Source organism: Delphinapterus leucas, chromosome 2, assembly GCF_059928025.1.
Source record: "Delphinapterus leucas isolate spDelLeu-1000000601 "Yukka" chromosome 2, BTC_Dleu_Yukka2, whole genome shotgun sequence".
Classification (NCBI taxonomy): Eukaryota; Metazoa; Chordata; class Mammalia; order Artiodactyla; family Monodontidae; genus Delphinapterus; species Delphinapterus leucas.
The window spans coordinates 118,043,702-118,068,060 of record NC_143130.1 but is presented as its reverse complement, the minus strand read 5'-3'; the positions used below and the strand labels follow the sequence as shown (position 1 = coordinate 118,068,060).

The 24,359-nt window shown below is 35.3% G+C and overlaps 1 protein-coding gene across 6 annotated transcripts in view; it reads left to right on the top strand.

Moving 5' to 3' along the window:
* The window catches only part of BAZ1A (bromodomain adjacent to zinc finger domain 1A), a 94,323-nt gene that overhangs the window by 43,752 nt on the left and 26,212 nt on the right, over window positions 1-24,359 (top strand). For all 6 annotated transcript variants that reach the window (XM_089907593.1, XM_089907592.1, XM_089907594.1 and 3 more), the window contains 12 exons: window positions 1,704-1,791; window positions 6,108-6,242; window positions 7,050-7,146; window positions 7,964-8,130; window positions 10,132-10,227; window positions 10,924-11,062; window positions 12,370-12,516; window positions 16,736-16,831; window positions 16,948-17,172; window positions 18,584-18,749; window positions 18,982-19,092; window positions 22,038-22,162. In XM_089907593.1, coding sequence (XP_089763719.1) covers window positions 1,704-1,791; window positions 6,108-6,242; window positions 7,050-7,146; window positions 7,964-8,130; window positions 10,132-10,227; window positions 10,924-11,062; window positions 12,370-12,516; window positions 16,736-16,831; window positions 16,948-17,172; window positions 18,584-18,749; window positions 18,982-19,092; window positions 22,038-22,162 — 1,592 coding nt within the window. The remainder of the gene's footprint in view (window positions 1-1,703; window positions 1,792-6,107; window positions 6,243-7,049; window positions 7,147-7,963; window positions 8,131-10,131; window positions 10,228-10,923; window positions 11,063-12,369; window positions 12,517-16,735; window positions 16,832-16,947; window positions 17,173-18,583; window positions 18,750-18,981; window positions 19,093-22,037; window positions 22,163-24,359) is intronic.

Genomic DNA, 24,359 nt, shown 5'->3' with positions numbered 1-24,359 from the left:
TATTCCTGTAAGGAAGACTTGATATGATAGAGTAGCTCTGACAAGTAGAACTTTCTGCAATGATAGAAAGGTTATATGTGTGCTGTCCAGTATGGTGGAACTGTGGCTAGTAATAGTGAGGAACGGAAGTTTTCATTTTAATTTCATTTATTTAAAAAAAAACAAAAAACAAAACAGGGACTTTCCCTGGTGGTCCAGCAGTTAAAACTTCACCTTCCAATGCAGGGTGTGCGGGTTCAATCCCTGGTCCAGGAGCTAAGATCCCACAAGCCTCTTGGCCAGAAAACCAAAAATATAAAACAGAAGCAATATAGTAACAAATTCAGTAAAGACTTTAAAAACAGTCCACATCGAAAAAGCCTTAAAAAATAAATATATGGCTAATAACGTGCCAGGTAGGACAATACATTTCTTGAGGCCTAGTATATTTAGTCAACAGTCAAAACATAATTACCTTCTCAGCTACTGTATGGTGCTGGGATCCTTTTTCAGATCCTTTTATTCGTATAGTCCTTCCTGTAGTTTAGGAAAAGAATATATATTTGGGGGAGGGCTACTACTTAAAAACTCCTATATTGTTTGTTTACTCATAGAAGCTTTTAACTTGGTTTTTTTTGAAAGGAATACTTTAAATTCAGTTCAAACATTTGCTTTCTTTCCAGAACCTTTCCGGAAATACTTGTGTGTTATTTTTTTGTTCTGCTCTGTGTGTGGTGGTGGTGCTGTTTTTTAATTTGGGAGCAAGGGAAAATGAAAAATAGTGTATTTTTAGAATCATAATAACTCTAACTCTCTTTAATTTTAATCCCATGAATTTGTTGGCTGCCATATGATGTTTAAATACAGAATATTTTAGAATTTGATAAAAACCCACGTTCAGTTCTATTCACAATATCCTTTTGAATGTTGATTTACATAGTATTATGTGATAATATCTGGTAGTCTACGAATTTTAATTATGTTAAGAATTTTAATGGTGATACTTGTAGGAATGATCATCTAATTTTATAAAATTTGGTTTACTCTGTGGTATATTTTCCTTGAGGTTTATTTGATTTCTAAGTGGTTCCTAATTAACAAATGCATATGCTGGGTTTTTTTTGTTTTTAAAGGTCAAAGTGCTATGGCAGGGGGTGGGGGAAGGAAAGGGTTTTTTTTGTTGGTTTTTAAAAATATTTATTTATTTATTTATTTAATTTTGGCTGTGTTGGGTCTTCGTTTCTGCGCGAGGGCTTTCTCTAGTTGCAGCGGGCGGGGGCCACTCTTGATCGCGGTGCGCGGGCCTCTCACTGTCGCGGCCTCTCTTGTTGCGGAGCACAGGCTGCGGACACACAGGCTCAGTAGTTGTGGCTCACGGGCCCAGTTGCTCCGCGGCATGTGGGATCTTCCCAGACCAGGGCTCGAACCCGTGTCCCCTGAATTGGCAGGCAGATTCTCAACCACTGTGCCACCAGGGAAGCCCCGTATGCTGTTTTTGTAATGGACTTTTATGGTAGATCCACTCAAGCTGATTTTATAACATTCTACATAAATACTTCTATTTGAAGTTTCTCGTAACTTCTATATAACTACTATTGGAAAATGAAATTTTCTTCTTTTCCTAGGCTTGAAATTGAGGTTATGCATTCAAAAGAGATGATGGAGTTCAGATTGAATTCTTTGATACTAACACTTTCTTCTTTCTCCTCCTTTTCCCCTTGTAGCCGCAGAAAACACCTATTTTCTCGTGATAAACTAAAGCTTTTTCTGAAGCAACACTGTGAACCACAAGATGGAATCATTAAAATTAAGGTAATCGGAACAGTGATATTATTTGTTGGAAAGAAGGGGAAAAAAGAGAAAAATGGGCGATGTTATAAAGTTGTAACATTGTAGAAATGTTACTCCAAATTTGGTTGAAAATAGCTCTCTTTTTATCGGGAGCCAGTTTTAGTAATTTTCATTGGATTAAATACTGTTTTTTGCAATTGCTAGAATTGCTAAGTGGGTCAGGTACTTCCACTTTTTTCCTTGTGTAAAAAAGGTCAACCAGGGCTTCCCTGGTGGCACAGTGGTTGAGAGTCTGCCTTCCGATTCAGGGGACACGGGTTCGTGCCCCGGTCCGGGAAGATTCCACATGCTGCGGAGCGGCTGGGCCTGTGAGCCATGGCCGCTGAGCCTGCGCGTCCGGAGCCTGTGCTCCGCAACAGGAGAGGCCACAACAGTGAGAGGCCCGCGTACCGCAAAAAAAAAAAACAAAGATCAACCAAGACAGATGAGAATAGAGGGAAAACTTGGAGAAAGAAAAGTTATGGGGAGAAATCCCTGGTGGTCCAGTGGTTAGGACTCCACCTTTCCACTGCATAGAGCGTGGGTTCAATCCCTGGTTGGGGAACTAAAATCCCGCAAGCCACGTGGCTAAAAAAAAAAAAAAAGGTATGTGTGTAGGGCAGCTAGTGCTTTCTAATAGTGTAGTACTGGCTCACAAAAACAGATTCAAAGAACAGTGCTAAAATAGATCCTACTAGATAGGAAAACAATATTATATATAATAAAAAGAATCTCAGAGACCAATACTAAGCAGATAGATTATATTTTATTCATAACCATTCAGAGGGAAAAAATCAAGTTTAGAAACCTCACATTGTATACTAAGTAAAAAGTTAAATGGTGAAACTAAAACTGATTTTTTTTAATGAGAAATATTTAACTCATACTGGGAGAGAGACAGTAGAAAAGCAAAAGAATGTGTTAGATGTATGCATGTGTCAAAAATCAGCTACTGTATGCTTAAGATTTGTGCATTTCATCATATGTAAATGTTACATCAAAAGAAAAGATATGAAGTAAAAGAATAGATGATTTACTCTATGTGAAAAGTAGCATTTCAAATCTAGAGACCAAGATAGATTATTTAATAAATAGAACTGGTACCCTTGGTTAACTATTTGAAAAAATAAAGTTGGGTCTAACTCCAAAAAAAAAAACAGGACATGAGATAACTCTTAATGTCATTTATGCTGAAGTACTTAGATGGAGCAGTAGAAAAGAAGTACCAAAGATGAGATTGATTTGACAATATAAACTTATGTAGGTTTAAAAATGTCATGAATATATTTCAAGGGCAAGTGCTGGAGGAAAAATACTTTCAGTGAATACAGTGAAGAGCTCAAATCAATTATAAAACATAAGCACCCCATTAGAAAAATAGACAGACATGATCAAACTTCACAGTGGATGAAGTATTAAAACTTGAAAACACATAAGATAGAATCATCTGAAATAAATAATTTTTAAAATATTTGTCTTTGATAAGAGAACATAATTTAAGCATTCTGTCTATATAGTATTGAGCAGGTAGCCATGTAGAATGATGCTTGCAAAAAGTTGATTTAGATACTTGTGATAAGTGGCTAGAACAGTGCCTGACACTTGATAGGCAGTCAGTGAATATGTGAGTAGTTGCATATGTGTATCATAACTAGCCAGCCTAACTTTCTAAGATCTCTTACACATCAGTGAACAAAAACAACCTAATTAGGGAAAAAATGTTGAAGGACATCAGCAGTTATTCACCAAGGAAAACAAAGTCAGTAAACATGAAAAGAAATTTAACTTTACTTAATAAATATTGAAAGTTAAGGTGACAGTAAGCATTTTTCTCTTAGAGTGTAATGAAAGATGGTTAGTGGATATTCTAGTATACTTGCACACACGCACACACCCCCTCAAAACAACAAAGTTTGGGGACTTGCCTGGTGGTCCAGTGGTAAAGAATCCGTCTTCCAATGCAGGGGACGCGGGTGCTATCCCTGGTCGGGGAACTAAGATCCCACATGCCGCGGGGCAACTTAAGCCCGTGTGCCACAACTACTGAGCCTGTGTGCTCTGGAGTCCGCGAACCACAACTAGAGAGCCTGTGCACCACAATGAAAGATTCTGCATGCCACAACTAAGACCCGACGCAGCCAAATAAATAAGTAAATAACAACAACAAAGTTTGATAACCTGTGTGTGAGTGTAGACTGCTGTTACGAGTACCTGCAAGAACACAAAGATGTGGTATTTTTGTTTATTGTGTGTGTTGTGTGTGTGAATGAGGACACCTTGGCAATTAATATATTAAAACCTATTTTGACCTTTTTTGGGTATGTATTTGAGAAGAAACCACCCGTTCATACTTAAAGGGCAGTTCTCTACATTCACAGGTTATTTAAGTGGGATAGTAGACAGCCATCTTAATGGAAGTTATTTTAATGTAAAATCTTAATGGACTCTAGATTTACTCTGATGGCCAGAACTGATTGACTTTTAGGTGTTAACAGCTATGTTCTACCAAAAGTAAAAATATTATATAGAAAATTGAATTCCAAGTAGAAGCATTCCTATTTTGTTAATAACTTAAAATTTTGTATCATCACATTTTCTGTATTTCTGTAAATGGCATTTTTTTTTTTTTTTTTGGAGAGAAAGAAAGAGTGATGATCTTGGCCGTTAGACCAGAAGTAATCTTCAGAATTGCTTAATCAAAAATAAGAAGTTTAGGGACTTCCCTGGTTGTTCAGTGGTTAAGAATCCATCTTCCACTTCCCTGGTGGTGCAGTGGTTAAGAATCCGCCTGCCAATTCAGGGAACATGGGTTTGAGCCCTGGTCCGGGAAGATCCTACATGCCACAGAGCAACTAAGCCTGTGCACCACAACTACTGAAGCCCACACGCCTAGAGCCCGTGCTCTGCAGCAAGAGAGGCAACCACAATGAGAAGCCCACGCACCGCAGTGAAGAGTAGCCCCCACTTGCCACAACCAGAGAAAGCCCACGTGCAGCAACGAAGACCCAATGCAGCAAAAAATAAATAAATAAATAAATAAATAAATTTATTTTAAAAAAGAATCCGCCTTCCAATGCAGGGGACGCAGGTTCGATCCCTGGTTGGGGAACTAAGATCCCACATGCCACGGGGCAACTAAGCCTACGCACTCTAGAGCCCACATGCCACAACTAGGGAGCCCGCGCTCTGGAGCCTACGCACCGCAACTAAAGATCCTGCATGCCACACCGAAGATCCCGCGTGCCACACCTAAGACCTGATGCAGCCAATTAAATAAATAAATATATTTAAAAAAGAAGAAGTTTAGAGTTGGACATGGATGAAAGGTGAACAAGTTCCAAATACGAAGTAGAAGGAGAGAAACTTGATTTTAGCAAATTATCCTAGAACCACACCACTCATGGTAAAGATGAGGTTGACTTCTCCAAACATAAATTTTGAGTTGAAACTTTATAGGAATTGATCAATATTTCTGCTTTTATCCAGACCAACTTTAAAATTTGATACATAAAGTATCTAAGTTATCACTCGAAACTGGGGGGAAAATCTATTCAGCAGTTAGAAATGGCTAAAAATATATTGGTTTAATACAGTGGATTTTTTAATATTAAATATATGGATTTTTTATTTACATAGGAAATCTCATACAAAATTAGTCAAAAGCAAACAAAAAAGATTATTGTATAAATGTAATTTTGAGATAGTTTTAGAATTCAGGAAACTTGAAGCATTCTTGAGTACTTTATGGTGAAGCAATCCTTTGAATTGTTGTTTTATTTATGGTAAATCTGATTAATTATATAGTTTTTGTTTTTTTTTTTTAAAGGGCTTCGAATGCTTGGCTTATTTATTTATTTATTTTTGGCTGGGTTGGGTCTTCATTTCTGTGCGAGGGCTTTCTCTAGTTGTGGCAAGTGGGAGCCACTCTTCATTGCGGTGCACGGGCCTCTCACTATCGCGGCCTCTCTTGTTGCGGAGCACAGGCTCCAGATGCGCAGGCTCAGTAGTTGTGGCTCACGGGCCCAGCCGCTCCGCGGCATGTGGGATCTTCCCAGACCGGGGCTCGAACCCGTGTCCCCTGCATCGACAGGCAGATTCTCAACCACTGCGCCACCAGGGAAGCCCTATATAGTTTTTTAAAAGATCAAGAAATAAAATATATGTTACTGCATAATACACATAAAATTCTAATGGTTTTGACCTGGTCTTTAACCGTAATCATACGACATGTTAGAGCTTATCTATATATGGTTTACTAATGTGTTATTATTGTACCCTGTGTCTTTTTTTTAATGAAGGCATCATCTCTTTCAACATATAAAATAGCAGAACAAGATTTTTCTTATTTTTTCCCTGATGATCCACCCACATTTATCTTCAGTCTGGCTAACAGAAGAAGAGGGAGACCTCCCAAACGAGTATCTGTTAGTCAGGTAAGTAGAGAATAGATAAAAACTACATTGTAGTTCTTAATAAAACTAACCACAATTAAGAGTGGGATTTGGCTCCCTTCCCCTCTGTAGCCTGTAAGAAGGAACACATTCCTTCACACACAGAAAAGGTGTGTACTGTATGTTAATAACTGCTTAGCAATGCGGCTTGTAGAAGTTTCAAGGGTGAATTAGACATGATTCTCATGCCACAGGGATTTTATACTGAAGTGGAAGCAAGCCTATAAGCAATCACTAAAATGTAAAGCAGAATGAAATACAGGGAATAAATTATGGAATTGAAATGTAAAGATCATTTAAAAGATACAAGATAATGATATCACAATTAAGCAGGCTACAGACCTTAATTTCCCAAGAAATAAAGTAAAAATAAACTTTTGACATGTTTAATATTGGCTACAAAAATGTCTCTGACATGTCTTTTCTCTGTCTCTTTCTTATTTGACGTCTACACCATCTAGTTTATAAAGTACCCTGGAAGATTTTTGTTTGTTTGTTTCTCTAATGCATATTTTTAAGGCTCCTCTTATATATTACTGGTTGTTTTTCCTGGGAGGTTTTTGTAGTAATTTGTAGAACTATAGGATTAACTCATATTCTATATGTTACTATGATTAGAGTTAATAAATGTTCAGTTATACTTTAAATAAAACCTTAGTATAAAGTATAATTGAATTTTTTGTTTTTTATTTTTACTGTAAGAACAAAGCAGACCATAAGTTTACAACTTTAGTGGTTCTACAACTTTAGTTTTCTGGGTTTTTGTTTTTGGTTTGTTTTTTTTTTTAGGAGGACAGCATTGCTAATAAACAGACTGTTGCAGGTTATAGGAACAGAGCTACTAAAGAAAGAGACAAACTTTTGAAACAAGAAATGAAGTCACTGGGTGAGTTTTAATGTAAAGGATATACCAAAGATCTTGGCAGGATATACCAAAGATCTTGGCAAACAAAACAGGCTTAATAAATGTTAGTTCTCCAATTCCTTCACCTTCATTTGTTGTCTGCCTTCTTAACACCTTTTTTCTCTCCAAAAACTGTTAGTTACAGGAAAGAATATTTCTCTGTGCCCAGGTGGGGGTGTTTCTAAAATGGCATATTTCTGTTTTTGTTTTTCTTAAGCATAGTTTTTTCCCTCAGATTATAATTAATTTCTTTACTAAATGAGACCTCTGTTTATCTCTTAAAACAGTATTTCAGGGCATAACATATCCCCTGTTGAACTGACCTAATGCTAGATTAAGCACAAGTTGGCAGTTTCTAGGGCTTTCAAACTGTTTTGGGCCATTTTTGTTTGATTCCTACAGCCTTATAAAACACTGCTTCCCAAATGTGACTGTACACAGGAATCACTTACAAATCTTACTAAAATGAAGATTCTAAATTAGTAGACCTGGGTGGGAGAAGAGATTCTGCATTTGCAACAAGGTGATACCTTGCTGCTGGTCTTAGGACCACACTTTGAATAGCAGGGCTTTCAAAGGCAGGTATATGTGTTTGTCCCACCGCAGTAGTTTGTCTTAAACACAGCCAACTTGCTCTTCCCATTTTAATCACTTGCTGACTCCCTCCAGGAATTTACAACCCCTGGGAGTCTCTCTTGATCTCATTTAACCTTAAGATATTTCAGGGATTCTTTTGTTACATTAAAAAAATGTGTTATTTTCTGTCTGTGTACCTTTCTAAGTTTGACCTTCTCCACAGCTTTTGAAAAGGCTAAATTAAAAAGAGAAAAAGCAGATGCCCTAGAGGCAAAGAAAAAAGAAAAGGAAGATAAAGAGAAAAAGAAGGAAGAATTGAAGAAAATTGTTGAAGAAGAGAGACTGAAGAAGAAAGAAGAAAAAGAGAGGCTTAAAATAGAAAGAGAAAAGGTATACTCAAGTATATTAGTTACGCCCTCCACAGATAGTTAATAGTATTTTATATATTTAAATTCATGGTTAATTTTTCAAATGCTTTTATCACTTTCATTTACATTTATAGTTGTCCATAGAGCACTGATAAACAGTACTGGTTTATCTCCCTTTTGCTTTGGAAGATTTAATGAATGATTTAAGGTTCAACATATATGCATGCCTTTATACCTCAAAGCCTCTTCTAAAGTACAATTCTAAAGTTGATTTTCTTCATTATTTAGACTTCCATATTTAGGGAAGACAATATATGTAAAACTTTCAAAAGTAAAATACATTGTTAGAAAAGTACAGTAAAATGCATGATTAATAAGAATTAGTGCAGTGTTCCTATTCTCCTTAAAGAATAAGGTATCAGTGATAATAGGTATTTCAGCAAATCTTTGATTATAATCTTCAGCGGTAGATGTTCCTTAGAGAATTCTATAGCTAGTTTCTTCTAAAGTCAGTCATTGTCATTGGTTTTCTGGGATATTCACAAGTAGCCTAGGTGTTACACATTGTGCTCATTTAAATTGCATGTGTTTCTTGAATTATTTCATATAGCCGCTTGGGTGGGAGTAGGGAGTGTCTGATACATGTTCACTCCAGAAAAATGTAGAAAACAAGAAAAAAAAAACCACTTGTAATGTAAATGGTAACATTTAGAGATAGCATTAATACTTTGATTAATTTATTTCTAGTCTTTATTCTGGGCCTTGAAGAATAAGATCCAGTATTTATAATTTTGTATATATATTTTTTGTTTAACATTATAAACATTCCATCATGGTATGAAATAAACTAAATAAGTGAGGTGGAATTTTTAGTGACTGCATATAATCGTTAATCAAATAGATATAGGTAAACGTTTAAAAATTTTTGCTCATAAATGATACTTTGTTCAAATTTATGAACAAAAGTCTTTCCTCTTTTTGGATTGTGTCTCTGGATAAATTTGTAGAACTGAAATAATAGGTCAAGGGTGAGAACATTTTTTAAACTTTCTATACATGGTGGACATAAGTATTTGTTTGCCAGAGGTACTTATGTATTCACTTAGCAACAGTGAATGAAAATACCCATCTCATTACATCCTGCAAGAATTATTTGCGGGGAAGGGGAGCTTATTTCAGCAACAGTGAATGAAAATACCCATCTCATTACATCCTGCAAGAATTATTTGCGGGGAAGGGGAGCTTATTTCAGCAGACTGCTCGAAGCACAGTTAATAAGTTCTGTAACTATCTAGTTGTTTTGTGTTAAATTTGATAATTGTATATCTGTTTATTTTCAGTGTTACTAAATTTCAAAGAAAGAATATTAACGTATATTAAACATATATATTATTACATACATTAACATATATTTATTGGAAATAATTATAATAAAATATTTTGTTTACATTTTGCTTTATTAGAGACTTTTTAGGGTCAGTATTTATCTTGCAGTTTCAAATACCAGAAACAAGAAGTAAGGGTTTCAAAAGACCGAGTGAGCGAAAAGTTCACCAATTGTATACTGTCCCCTCTGTGTGTCTCTAGGCAGTTAGTCAGGTTTAAATGAATCTTGAAAACAAATGTATTACAAATATAAGGGGAGGTTTTATTTTAGGTACTCTAATAACTTCTTACCTCTTTAGTTAAGATCTAATTGATTTAAAGTAGAGGGAGAGCTGCTATAGACAGGGTTGGATTGAATTAATATTTATCCAGGAGCTGCTATGTGTTGAACATTTTTCGTCTTTGTAGCAGTTCTGTCAGGCAGGCATTGTTTTCATCAGTGGTTTTAACACTTTAATGTGCATCAGAATCACCAGAAGTGCTTATTAAAACATCAGTTGCTGGGTCCCAAACCCAGAGTTCATGGTTCAATAGGTCTAGGTAGGGCTCAAGTAATGTATTTCTTACTAGTTCTGAGGTGATGCTGATGCTGCCTTATAAATTTCTTATAAGAATTTTTATTAACCTTTTGTTTTAGGAAAGAGAGAAATTGCGTGAAGAAAAGAAAAAGTATATGGAATACTTAAAACAGTGGAGTAAACCTAGAGAAGATATGGAATGTGATGATCTTAAGGTATGAGCATGTTCTGTGATGTTTCACACACCTGTGTAACAGAGGAAATAGCCAGTTAAGCAAATGCTTATATTTAGAGTTCCAAAGTAACATTGTTAGTATTTTATAACAAGCTTTGATAATGATTCTCATTCTGTGGAAATAGTTGGTCATCTGTGCTATCCTTGGTAGTCCAGTAACCACCGGGGCCAGGCATACATTTAATTTGATTGCTAGACAAAGATTCTGCTCATCTCCAGAAATAACCAAAGTATCCAAACCAAACTCGTTCATCTCGGTTTATAAGGAACCATTTCTAAGTCAATAGATGATGGATTAATTCTGTTTCATATCCTAAGGAAAATACTGCATTGAAGATCATATTGACATGGCTAATGCCTTGACCTCAGAATCGAGGTTAGGAGTCCTTCTTAACTAGGAAAGGTAGTCAGAAGTATAGTTCAGCCTAAAGATATGTTCTTAGTTTGATGAAGGAAAAAGTCCCTAGAGACTGTGATTTAGTAAAGTTGGAATAAAGCCACAGCATCTATAATTTTTAAAGTTCCAAAGGGGATATGATAAACATCCAGTGTTGAGAACCACATGAAATAATTCTTTACATGAAATTATTCTTTTAGGTAAAGAGTATATCATATCTATCTTTTACAATTTCCTGTACTTGGTTCAAATAATTATATAAATTGTTTAATCTTGCAGGAACTTCCAGAACCAACTCCAGTGAAAACTAGACTACCTCCTGAAATCTTTGGTGATGCTCTGATGGTTTTGGAGTTCCTTAATGCATTTGGGGAGCTTTTTGATCTTCAAGATGAGTTTCCTGAGGGAGTTACCCTAGGCAAGTGCTATTGCTGTGTTGTAGTTCATGCTAAAATTAGTGGCTTAAAGGAACAAGTTATTATCTCTCAAAGTTCTGTGGAGTCACTGGACCCAGCTCTCCAGTCCTTTCTTGGGGTCCTTCATGTGATTACAGTCAGACAGTGGCTGGGACTGAAGTCATCTGAAGGCTCATCTGGCTAGATGTTCAAGATGACTTCTTCACACACGTGCCTGATGCCTCGGTGCTCCTCCACATGGCGTCCCACTCCATCAGAGTAGCCTGCACTTCTTATGTGGCAGCTGAGTGCTCCAAGAGTCTGGAAGCAGAAACTGCCAGTTTTCTTAAAGGCCAGGCCTGGAACTAGCAAGCCTTACTTCTGCCATATTCCATTAGTTAGGCCTACTGGGATTCAAGGAGGCAAAGGAATAGACTCTACTTCTTGAGGGTGGCGTGGTATGTAAGTGCAGGGAGGGGAGAAATTGACAGCCGTATTTGGAGACAAGTTATTGCCTAACTTTAATTTATGATTCTATTTTGCCTCTGCACTTACATACTATTACTTTTTATTTATAAGAGCTAAATTAGTATGAGAAGGGCTTTGGATCCCATTTTAGATTTTTAGCTGACCAATAGCAAAATAATTTTCTTAAGATCCAAATAAAGATTCTCAAAGACAGAATTATAATGCCACTCTTACTTTAATAAGAGTAAATTCTTCAGGAGGGCTTTCACATTCCCTCAGTTTTTCTTTATGAGCTAGGTGAAGCATGAATCATTGTGCCTTACAGATCAAGAAGGTCTAAACAACGCTGGTTTAGGTAAGAGGTTTAGGTTAGATGAATTAGATGAGAAACATTTATGACTTGAACACAATTTTAGGATTACACCTAATGCTGATGATTGCCTCTTATGTGCACTATTTGGTAAACAATAATGTCCCACATAGCTCTTCAGAACAGTGGGACAACAATAACAAATCTTTGGCATTGTTATTCAAGTTAGAGTAAAATTATAATTTTTAATATATGCCTTAATTTGCATCTCAAATTTAAACTTAGATGAAATACTGTATCGATCTACTGAGACTAATTTGGCTTTCTTTGAATGCAGTGATTTTGGCTTATGATTTTATTGTATTTTATTGTAATCATTATAAATTATTTTTGATTTTGGCTTGAATAATACTTGGCTCTACTTTGATAAATGGGCAGTTAAGAAAATAGTTACACAGGCTATTGTTGATTAAAATGTTTATTATTCCAATGGAGTTGTTTTTTCAGTACATGACCAGAACTTTAAATTCATTTTAAACATTTTATTCGCAGAAGTGTTAGAGGAAGCTCTTGTAGGAAATGACAGTGAAGGCCCACTATGTGAATTGCTTTTTTTCTTCCTGACTGCCATCTTCCAGGCGATAGCTGAAGAAGAAGAGGAAGTAGCCAAAGAGCAAATAACTGATGCTGACACCAAAGGTCAGAATCCAGTGTTATTGCTTGCTGATAGTAGCTTTGTAGTGAAACTAATTTTTGATTAGTTAATTTTTAACTTTACTTGGCTTTTACAGTTATAAAATTACTTGATTTTTGAGTCATATACTAGCAACACATCATCAGTTGTCTTAGAACAACTTTGTTTTAATGTATCCTGTTTCTGATGGCCTTAAAAATGCTGCAGCCCCCACCCCACCAAACTATCTTGCTTTTTACTCCTTTAGATTTCTCCTGCTATTTAGGAGCATTACAGATTTCATTGACTAGTGTCTGTAATTCCAAGAAATTATACTAAATAGCACTAATTTTTTTTCCCCACCTAAGGAATTACTTCAATTGTTGTTATTAATACTTTAAATTGAAAATATTACCACTGATTTCATTTCCTATCTGACAATTTTTAGACCAGAGTTAAATAAAATTTAGTTTTTAAATTTCACTAATTGGTTTGAACTAGAAATTTTGCTCTTTAAATTCTATACAGTTAAGTATCTAGAGTCAGCGTGTGGTACATATTAATGTAGGAATAATTCTTGGGGAAACTCTTTTTTATTTTTAATACAGAGAACAGTATGTTCACTGTTTTATTTAGGATTTACCTCAATCAGGGGAATTGTTAAGCATTTATATTAAAAGGTTGATTTGACTTCCTGAATAATGCTCTCTGTGAATTTTGCCACATATGAGATGGGACTATTAAACAATACTTTAGTGTATTCCATAAAAATTTACAATAAGAGATAACTATTTAGAGACATCTTGATAGCAGAATCTTGGTAGAAAAAAAATGGGACATTCCTCCATTCAGATAGCATGGTTGCCCATAGATAATTTGAGCTAATTTCCTTTATGCCTGGTCGATGAAGCAATAGGATAATTATGAGTATGTAGCCAATGTCAGCTGCCTTTTGATTTTACAGGCTGAGTTCAAGCAAAATATATTCTCTAGCTTGAGTGCTAATCACCATAGGTCCCTTATCAAGGCCATTTTAGCAATGTGGTCCTCATTGTCATCTCAGATGATTTAGTCAATTAAATGAAACTCTACTAAAGGGAAGACAGAAGGGTAAATCCATTTATAAAATATCTAAAGATTTTCTAATGACAAGTATGAGCACTAAAGATGGATTATCTATGAGAGACAATGTAACGTATATTCGTTCTTTTAGCCTTTAGGTTTTCTTAATGACCAATAACATCACAGTGTTATTGACCAAATTCTGACCTTAATACAAGACATAAAGCTTTTTTTAATTCAGGATTTGAAGCAGGTGAATTTTGTAGTTTTGGAAATCCTGATGACAAACAATGAGGTCAAAAGGAAATTTTATTGGAAAATCAGCTAATGTAAAGGAAACATATATGTAATTGTTGACGTTTGTATTGCCATTATATTTTCTATTCATGATTTGTTTGATCTGCAATTTTTATAGCTCTACTCCTATGCAGAACTGTCTATAAAGTCTACCTCTGAATAAGTATTGACCATTAAATAAAGGTTTTAATACTCCTTTTGAAACTATTTAAATGTTAGGGAGGGAGAAAAAAATACTCCAGGAATTTCACCCTTCTCCCACTTGCATATTATTATTGGCCACATTTTAAATGGTTATTTCAGTTTCATTAAGGGCCCTAGGCTGTTCCCCCGGGTATTTTTCATATGTTCTCCCATCTTAGTAACAAAAAAGCTCTTCCATAGTCTTCCTGAAAGCAACTGAATAATCAAATGGGATTGAATATTCTTTTACTTCCTCTTTAGCTGGTCTTGTTATGTAAGGTGTTTCTTGCTATTTTTAGAAATCGGGAAATTGGGCAGAAGGTAAAAGCATGAATTTATCTTAGTGATGGAAAAACTGAGGTTCAGTGGGGTTATTTACTGAAGATCACAAAGATAGTAAGTGACCACAAAGCTAGTAAGACACTGTATATATATGCGTTGTTTCATTTAATCCTCATACCACCCTTGTGAGGAAGATGTAATTATTTTCTGCCTTTTACATATAAAGAAACTTAGTCTTAAGGAGTTTAATTAACTTGCCCAAAGACATTTGGCTAATAAGAAAGTGACAGGATAAAAACTCAGGCACTCTGGCCTAGAGCCTCATAATGACTGTTATATTACCTTACTATATGGCAAAGAAGTAATTATCTGTCTTCAAGAACATCTAATTTCTTTGGCCTTTGGTCTCCCTGTTTTTATATCAAATCTTGGAAATTTTGACCAGCAATTTTTTAACTCTTCTATTAAAAATATCAATTCCTCTTGTTAGTCTTACATCATGAACTTAAATGCCTTTCAAAGTACAGGAAAAAGAGCATTCTCCTTATATAGAATAGTTTTGTGTATTTGCTGAGATGTTATTGTTTAGTGTTGAAATTGTGTGTACCTAATTCTAGATTATGATGGTGATAAATGTATCTGTTTCACATAGTCAGGCCATATACAGTTCAGCTATATTCTCTTGGTATGATGTACCTGAGTGACTGTCTCGGCAAATCCTAGAATGATATTTACAGTTTCTTGAGAGTGCAATTTGGTAGATAACTGAGTTAAAGAATACATATTTTAACATGTTAAACACAACTAAAAGTAAGCTGTCATTTTGTTGGTTGTCCATTTCCTAAGGCCTTTGTCCTAGGAAAATTATAACTTACTATAGATAAAATAGGTTGAATTGCTGCAAAGGAAGAGAACTTATACAGCTCTGCAACTAGGACTGTTGTTAATTTTAGACTGCCTGTATTAATTTTAAATTTGTTTGGCTTTATATGTAAAATGAAAATTGAAAAAGTTTTAGGTCTCGTATTTCCCTAGTGAGGAAGAATATGATGTCTGTCATTTTGACTAGATTCATGGCCTGGCAGGAATAACTTATGCATATATGTAACATTTAGTCAGATAACTTCTCCTGTGTGGTAGTGTTTATGCTTTAAATGCCATGAAATTGTCAATGACTGTAATCAAACATAATCCCAGAGCTGCCTTTTTCCTTTAGTAAAGGACAGCACTTCTGTTCTCTAAGGTTCATTTTTTCAGCTTGTGAACTTTGGGGAGGGAATCATATAGTAGAAAGTTAAGGAACCACAGAACCAGGTTAGCCCAGTGATTTTCCAACTCTAATCCATGGAGCTCTACAAATTGTACAGGGATTCCTCTGTGCTACTGCAGCAGAGTTGGAAAAATGAATGGGCAGGATTGTCATCTCTATTCCCTACTTTAACAAGGGCATCTTTTATCTCTTTTATATTGTACTTCCAAGAAATACTTGAAGAATTTGAAAACTGCTGATCTAGACTTACCCCTGTAAGAAAAATGAAGCCAAATAAGTGACTGGTCTAAAGCCTACATGACTAGGAACTAGGGATTGGCAGAGTTAAGACTAGAATATACATTATCTGACTCTTAGTCTGAAGCTGTGTCTGCTGTACTTTGGTATAACAGAAGGGCTTTTTATCAGCTTAAAGTTTTTTCATAGGTGACACTTTAATTTTATTATGTATGTAAGGAATAATTATATATTCTAATGGTTTAAACACATTTGTGCCAGTAGATTTGCTCTTTAGTCCTATTTGTAGGCTAAGCACTGTTTTCAAAGCTAAAGGAATTTACTTAGAAAATACAGGGATATCTTCCTATTGTTTCATGGATCGGTGAGTTTTCAAAATAAAAACAAGCAATTTAAATGAAGAGGATAAATCTCTGGTTAAGTGACAGCAGTACTGTCTTTAAGTTCTTTTAGCTCTTTTTCTGTGCTGGTTTTGTGATGATTACAACTTATACTTTGTTATGATTCAATCTTAAAATATTTATAAAAGATTTGGGTATCTTCAAATAGATTCTGATTTTCAAAGTAGACTTTTCTAAAGTTATGTTGAGCAAGGAGATTTGTTTTTCATTCTAAAGTGTATTTTACCTTTTTTTTTTTTTTTTGGAATGTGTATGTGCACCTTGTTGGTAACTTGGAAATTGTCTTCTCTCTGTTAAGTAAGGGAAAATAGTGTGTAGTGCATGTCTTAGGATTTATAGTTTTAGTTGGATACTAGGCAGAATGTAAAGGTTGCTTGTTGTACCTAGCGTTGGTTCTTTTGAGGTTCCTGAATGTTAAGCTGTTTGCTGTTTCTTTCATCATTTTAAAAGGGCATTATTCCCAAATATTCAAGCTTTGATTTGCACTAGAATAAAGTATTTATTTCCTTAAAGATTTAACGGAGGCTTTGGATGAAGATGCAGACCCCACAAAATCTGCACTGTCTGCAGTTGCATCTTTGGCAGCTGCATGGCCGCAGTTGCACCAGGGTATGTGTAGGTTTTATTCTTTTGTTTGCTTTTTTATTTTTATAAAGGTATATTTTACATTGCTGAGGACTTATTGTTTATATTCTAAATGACTATATCATTTTTAACAACTATAGGCTGCAGTTTGAAAAGCTTGGATCTTGATAGCTGCACACTTTCTGAAATCCTTAGACTACACATCTTAGCTTCAGGTGCTGATGTAACATCAGCAAATGCAAAGTACAGGTATCAAAAACGAGGAGGATTTGATGCTACAGATGATGCCTGTATGGAGCTTCGTTTGAGCAACCCCAGTCTAGTGAAGAAACTGTCAAGCACTTCAGTGTATGATTTGACACCAGGTAAACTTTGCAAGTTAGAATTTGTATAACCTGCCTACTTCCTACCCTCTTATCCTCTTACGCCCAGAAAACTCGGTAGCTGATGAGAAAATTTTAGGTGATATTCAGTTTTAAAAGAGGAGAGGGATTTCCCTGGTGACACAGTGGTTAAGAATCCATCTGCTAATGCAGGGGACACGGGTTCGAGCCCTGATCCGGGAAGATCCCACATGCTGTGGAGCAACTTAGCCCGTGCGCCACAACTGCTGAGCCCGCGTGTCACAACTACTGAAGCCTGCACACTTAGAGCCCGTGCTCCACAACAAGAGAAGCCACCCCAATGAGAAGCCCACGCACCGCAATGAAGAGTAGCTTCCGCTCGCCGCAACTAGAGAAAGCCCGCGCACAGCAACAAAGACCCAACACAGCCAAAAATAAATAGATAAATTTATTTTTTTTAAAAAAAGAAAGCAGTCTTTAAAAAAAATTGTTGGAATACAGTGATGTAAATTAACTACTGTTGCTTTTTCTATTTGGATTTTCTATTACTTTAAAAATTTATAGGGACTTCCCTGGCAGTCCAGTGGTTAGGGCTCCGTGCTTCCACTGCAGGGGGCGTGGGTTCAATCCCTGGTTGGGGACTAGGATCCCACGTGCTGCGTGGTGAGGCCAAAAAAAAAAAAAACAAACAAATTGTGGTTAGTTTACTACATCTACTAAGTTTAGAAGGATAAGTGAGAAGTAGCTAGCTTTCACTTTTACTTATTAGTATATCAGAAATTTAAGCGGTAGCTGCAAAATTCTAATATTCACTTGAGTGTTTGTGCCTCAGTTTTACATATGAGGCACAATATATAAAAATAAGACGAAGTTATTTTTCCCTTCCTTTTCTAAATAAAAAATTATAATGTACAAATATATAGAATTGAATTTAATATGCTTAATTAAGAAAACATATAATAAGAGTACCTAATTCCTAAGATTCATATAGTTAAAAAAATTTTTTTATTGAAATATAGTTGATCTAACATTCATATAATTTTTATAATTTATAGTAGTGTTTTGTGCAGTCTTTTCAGAGTAGCAATTTGCGTATTGCCTTTTTTTTTAATTCATGTGGTTATAACTTAGTTTTGATTTGAACTTCATACATGAGCCTGAAAATTAAAACTTGAAAATTAATTCTTTGCAATTAGAAAATTTTTCATGTCTGTTTAATTAGTATATAAGGTAGTCATTAGTGTTTGAAATGCCTTGTCTATCACATAACTGTTAATTGGATTCAAAGTTGCTTTTTTTCCATACATGCCACTGGCATGTTTGATCCTAAGAAACTTTTCCCTCGTCTTTATTAAACATTTTCACATTGAGCCACAAATTAAAATTTTTCTTGTCATTGATAATCCAGAAGTTATTTACCAATTTTTGACAGGAGAAAAAATGAAGATACTTCATGCTCTCTGTGGGAAACTACTGACCCTAGTTTCTACTAGGGATTTCATTGAAGATTATGTTGACATATTACGACAGGCAAAGCAGGAGTTTCGGGAGTTGAAAGCAGAACAACATCGAAAAGAGAGGGAAGAAGCAGCTGCTAGGTAAGAAATAATTATAGTCAGTTGTGCTAATGAAAGTTGTTTATTTCTTTGCATCTGAAACCATGTTGGGCTGCAGTGTGGCACTGGCTCACACTGAGAGGTTATGAATAGATTAACTACTTTATGGTTTTGTGATAACATTTGGAGTGTTTTCTATAATTTTATGATTAAAGGCAAGATACTAAAAGTTAAAAGTATCAGATAGACTATAATATTTTATTTTAATTTTCAGAATTCGTAAAAGGAAAGAAGAAAAACTCAAGGAGCAAGAACAAAAAATGAAGGAGAAACAAAAACTAAAGGAAGATGAGCAAAGAAACTCAGTTGCAGATACACCTATTGGGTATGGTTTGAATTACACTGCTTATCTGGATCACATAAAGAATAAAAATCAGCACCTTAGACTGTAAAATGCTTTCAAAATTTTTAGAAAACATATAACAGTGTCAGCAAGCCTATGAAATTTACATACAGACAGTCCTCAGATATACATGTGTTATGTTTAAAAAGAAAAAAAAAAGCACTTCCAGGGAATCTAGAACTCATTTTCTCATAGAATTAATGTTATAAATTATAATTTCCCAGAAAACTTTCAATAGGCTATTGTTAACCAGTTTCTAGCATTACTAGTAGGATCTCTCCTCTCCACCATCATCATCACAGTTGTACACTGTGTTTACAGAGCTCCTTCAAGCCTTTTGAGGAATAGAGATGAGATTGGAGCTTTTGGTAGGTGTAGGGAGAGGATGTCAGCATCTTAAATAATTTAGTGACTGCCTAAGTATTTCATTGCATTTCAGCATATTAGGGATGAAGATTGGCTGTGAAGACAAGTTGGAATTTTTCCCATACTGTAGATGGCAAATCATATTCAAATTTAGCAGAAATAATAATTTTTAAATAAAATCTGCCAAGGAAGTTCTAAAAATCTCAGTATTCCAAATTTAGTGTATTGACTTTTGATTATACTTTCATGTAAAAATACCTATTACATCTTAAGATCATAGGTCACAAACTTGCATCAGTTGTATTTTATATGGCCATCAGTAATACTTTAAGGAATTTATTTGGATACCTTAAGAAAGTCAATAGATATGACACCTAAAGTACAAGCAACCAAAGAAAAAATAGATAGACTTCACCAAATTTGAAAACTTTTGTGCTTCAAAGAACGCTATCAAGAAAGTAAAAATAGCAGCCCAGAGAATGGGAGAAAAATTTTGCAAATCATATATCTGATGTCCAGAATATATAAAGAACTCATACAACTCGACAGTAAAAAGACAGCCCAATTTAAAAAATGGGCAAAGGATTTTAATGGACATTTCTCCAAAGAAGATATACATGAAGCTCATAAAAAGATGCTCAACATCATTAGTCATTAGGGAAACGTATATCAAAACCACAATGAGATACTACTTCACGCTTACTAGGATGGCTGTAATTCAACTGAGGGACAGTACATATGTTGGTGAGAATATGAAAGAATTAGAACTCTCATACATTGCTCACAGGGATGTGTAAAATGGTGTGGCTGCTTTGGACCAAGTTTGGCAGTTCATCAAACAGTTTAAACCATATGTTACCATGTGACCAGCAGTTCCACTCCTAGGTATATACCCAAGAGAATTAAGAACATACATTCACTTAAAAATGTATACACGAAAGTTCATAGCAGCATTATTCTTAATAGCCAAAAAATGGTAACAACCCAAACGTCTATCAATTGATGAATAGATAAACAAAATGATATATTCCTTCTGTGGTACATCCATATAGCAGAATGTTATTCAGCAATAAAAGGAATGGAATTCTGATACATGCTACAACATGGATGAACACCTTATGCTAAGTGAAAGAAGCTAGTCACAAAAGGCCATGTGTTATATGAGTGCATTTATAGGAAAAGTCCAGAATAGGCAAATCCATAGCAGAAAGTAGATGAGTGGTTACCAGGGGCATTGGGGGAAGAGGAACTGAAAATGGCTATGTGGTTTTTCTTTTGGGATGGTGAAAATGTTCTGGAATTAGATAGAGGCAATGATTATATAACCTTGTTAATATTACTAAAAACCACTGAACTGTACACTTTAAAATGGTGATTTTTATGGTATGTGAATTATATCTCAATTTTTTTTACATTTTGTAAACTTTTTCCAATTATATTGAGATGTAATTGACATAAAGTATTGTATTCATTTAAGATGTACAAAACAGTGATTTGATAAATGCATATATTGTGAAATGATTACCATGGTTTCATTAATATTCATCACCTCACATATCCTTGTGATATCTTAAATTATTAAAAAGGGAAAATAGGCATGTTACAGATCCCACCACTTCATATTTTTTGTACTCATCTAGCCTCACTCGTTTACATTATCTCTCTGGTTCCTGAATACATTTGCGTTTACAAAACTGTCTTTGAATGTAGAACATAAATGGTAGAATTAACTCAGGTTTCATACAACTTTAGTTTTGATTTGGACAATATAGTGGATTAAACATATTGTGTTCATTCTTCCTACTTATTATATCTGAAGTTTGTCTGCGTCTCTCCTCCACTCTTTGTCTATTTATCTCCTTTATACTCTGAGCCACCATCACCTCCCAGCCAGTTACCTGGACTATTACAGTGACCTCTTTACTGGTCTCCCCTCATCTGCTTTCTCTCTCAGATGATTTTCCACATAGCAGCAAAAGTGCCTTCTAATCATGTCATTTCCCTTTTCTAAACTCGTCCACTTTTTTCCCATTACTTTTTTTTTCCCATTGCTTTTTGAATGATGCCTTACAAGGCCCAGTATGACCTAGCCCTGCTTTTTCTCATTCATATCTTCAATTACTTCTTTTTTGTTTACACCTTCTCAAAATTATAAGCTCCTTCCTTTTCCCTTGAGCTCAGTGCCTTAGCATGTTATCCCCTCTGCTAAAAATGAAGATTTCTTCTTACCTGCCGCCTTACCCATCCCCAGTCTCCATAGTCTCGCGGTTTAAATGTCACTTCTTTAAGCAAGCCTCTCTTGATCCCTGAGACTAGATTTGGTTCTCCTGGAAATGCTTTCATAGCATTTTGAACTTCTCCTTTTTTAGTATTTATTAAATATTTTAATTTTACAATGATTTATATAATTATCTGTTTTCTCTGCAAGACTGTAAACTCTGTGTTATCTCGTTCACTACTTCCTAAGCATAATGCCTGGTACTTCATACGCAGGCAATAAATATTTCATGAATGGAATTATATATTCATTAATGAATATAATTTTTGTTTTCATCCTTAAGGGAAGAAGAAAGGGAAGATTTTGATACTAGCACTGAGGGCAAAGAAATAGAGCAAAAGGAACAAGATCAAGACACAGTTACTGAGGATGAAGATGACCCAGGATCACATAAAAGAAGCAGAAGGGGTAATACAGAATTTCTTAAGGGCATTCTTGCTTGTTTTTAATTGATAAGGCATTTTATTAATTCACTATTCTGAAATATATATTAGATTACTTCCATTTGAGATTCCAAGGTGTGTTTGTTGAGTTTTCGTATTTACTACTTTATATTGACCAAATAGAAATTTTTATTCTATAACATACTCATTCGACATGCACTGAATGCCTCTTAGTTGCTAGAGGTACAAGAGATCAGTAATGCTTGTAATTGGTGTCATATTGATGGGAATGGATATCTCTGCTGCCTTAAAATAATTTCATAAATTGCTGGATCAAAGGAAATACATTTTTTTGAAAGCTTGGTACAAATTACTTCTGAGGATCTCTAACCGTCTTCATTTGATAACTATTAAAGGAGATCCTTAAGTTTATTCTGTGCCTCTAATTTGGATGGTATCTTTTTTTTTTTTTTTGCTTTATTTTCTAAATGGTTATTGTAAGTAGACAGAAAATCTCTTGTATCATGGAGGCTGTACTGTCTGATTACAATGCAATTGATTTAGAAATCCAAAGCAAATAAACCTCATATTATTAGAGTTTAAAACAAACTTCCAAGTAATGGGTCAAAGGAGAAACCCTAATGGAAATTAGAAAATATTTAAAACCAATTAATACTGCATATTAACACTTGTTGGATACAGTCCCTCCACTTAAAGGAAAATTTATATAGCTTTAATACAAATTAAGAAAAAAGAAAGGCAAATTGAGCTAGGCATTCATTTAAGAAGTTAGAGGTAGAAACTGCAATAATCTCCCCAAATATAAGGAAACAGTAGATATGAGTAGAAATTAATAGAAGATAAAACTGCAGTAGAGCCAAAAGTTTGTTCTTTGAAAAAGACACAAACTGGATAAACCTTTGTTGAAATTCATTTGGGGGGGGGGGGTCACAACAAAAAATTAGGACTAAAAATGGAAGCAACATAACTACAGATGGAGCAGAAATTTAAAGATAAGTGGGGGGGCTTCCCTGGTGGCGCAGTGGTTGAGAGTCCGCCTGCTGATGCAGGGGACACGGGTTCATGCCCCGGTGCGGGAGGATCCCACATGCTGCGGAGCGGCTGGGCCCGTGAGCCATGGCCGCTGAGCCTGCACGTCCGGAGCCTGTGCTCCGCAACGGGAGAGGCCACAACAGTGAGAGGGCCACATACCGCAAAAAAATAAATAAATAAAAATAAAGATAAGGGGATAACATAACAATTTTATAGCAGTAAATTTGAAAATAGAGGCCAAAAAGGAGCAAAATCCTAGAAAAGTGCAAATTATAAAAATGGATTAAAGAAAAAATTTAAAATGTGAATCGTCCTAAACCATTAAAGATTTTGAATTCATATTAAAAGCCTTCCTGTAAGGAAAACACCAGTCCTAGGCAACTTTATGGTGAATTCTGCCAAATTTTAAAGAAGCAGATAATTCCAATCTTACACAAACTCTTTCAGGCAAAAGAAATAGAAAGAAGAAACACACCCCAACCATTTAAGCAATATGACAGTGACTGAAACAAGAGAGAAGTCTAATTCTTCAACATAGCATAAAAGTCCAGGCAGGTCACCAGGAATCCAGGCTCCTTCTGTCTTGTTGGTACTGTCATCCTTAGGGTTTTGCTGCCATCCTCATGTTCCAAAATGATTTATCACCTTGTCTCCATTCTATCTAGTTGGAAGAGGGAAAGAAGAAAAAGAGGCATAACCCAGAGGTTACATATAATGCTTCTGCTCCCACCTCTTTGACCAGTAGTTTCTAATGTAGCCATGTTTACTAGGGAAAGAGGGTCTGGGAAATGTTGTCCTTCTTTTGGATTGCTAGGTGCCTAATAATTAAGGGTTCTGTTACCTTAAAGCAAAGGTTAGTAAACTATAGCCCATTGGCCAAATCTGCCCTGCCCCCTGTTTCAATATTACCCATGAGCTAAAAAGAGTTTTTACAGTTTTAAATAGTTGAAAAAATTTTATGAAGAATGATATTTTGTGAAGTGAAAATTACATGAAATTCAGACTCAGTGACCATAAATAAAGTTTTATTGAATATAGCCATGCTCATTCATTTACGTATTGTCTATGGCTCCTTTCATGCTACAGTGGCAGAGTTGAGTAGCTGTGACAAAAACCATATGACCCACACAGCTTAAAATATTTACTAGCTAGCCCTTTACAAAAGTAGT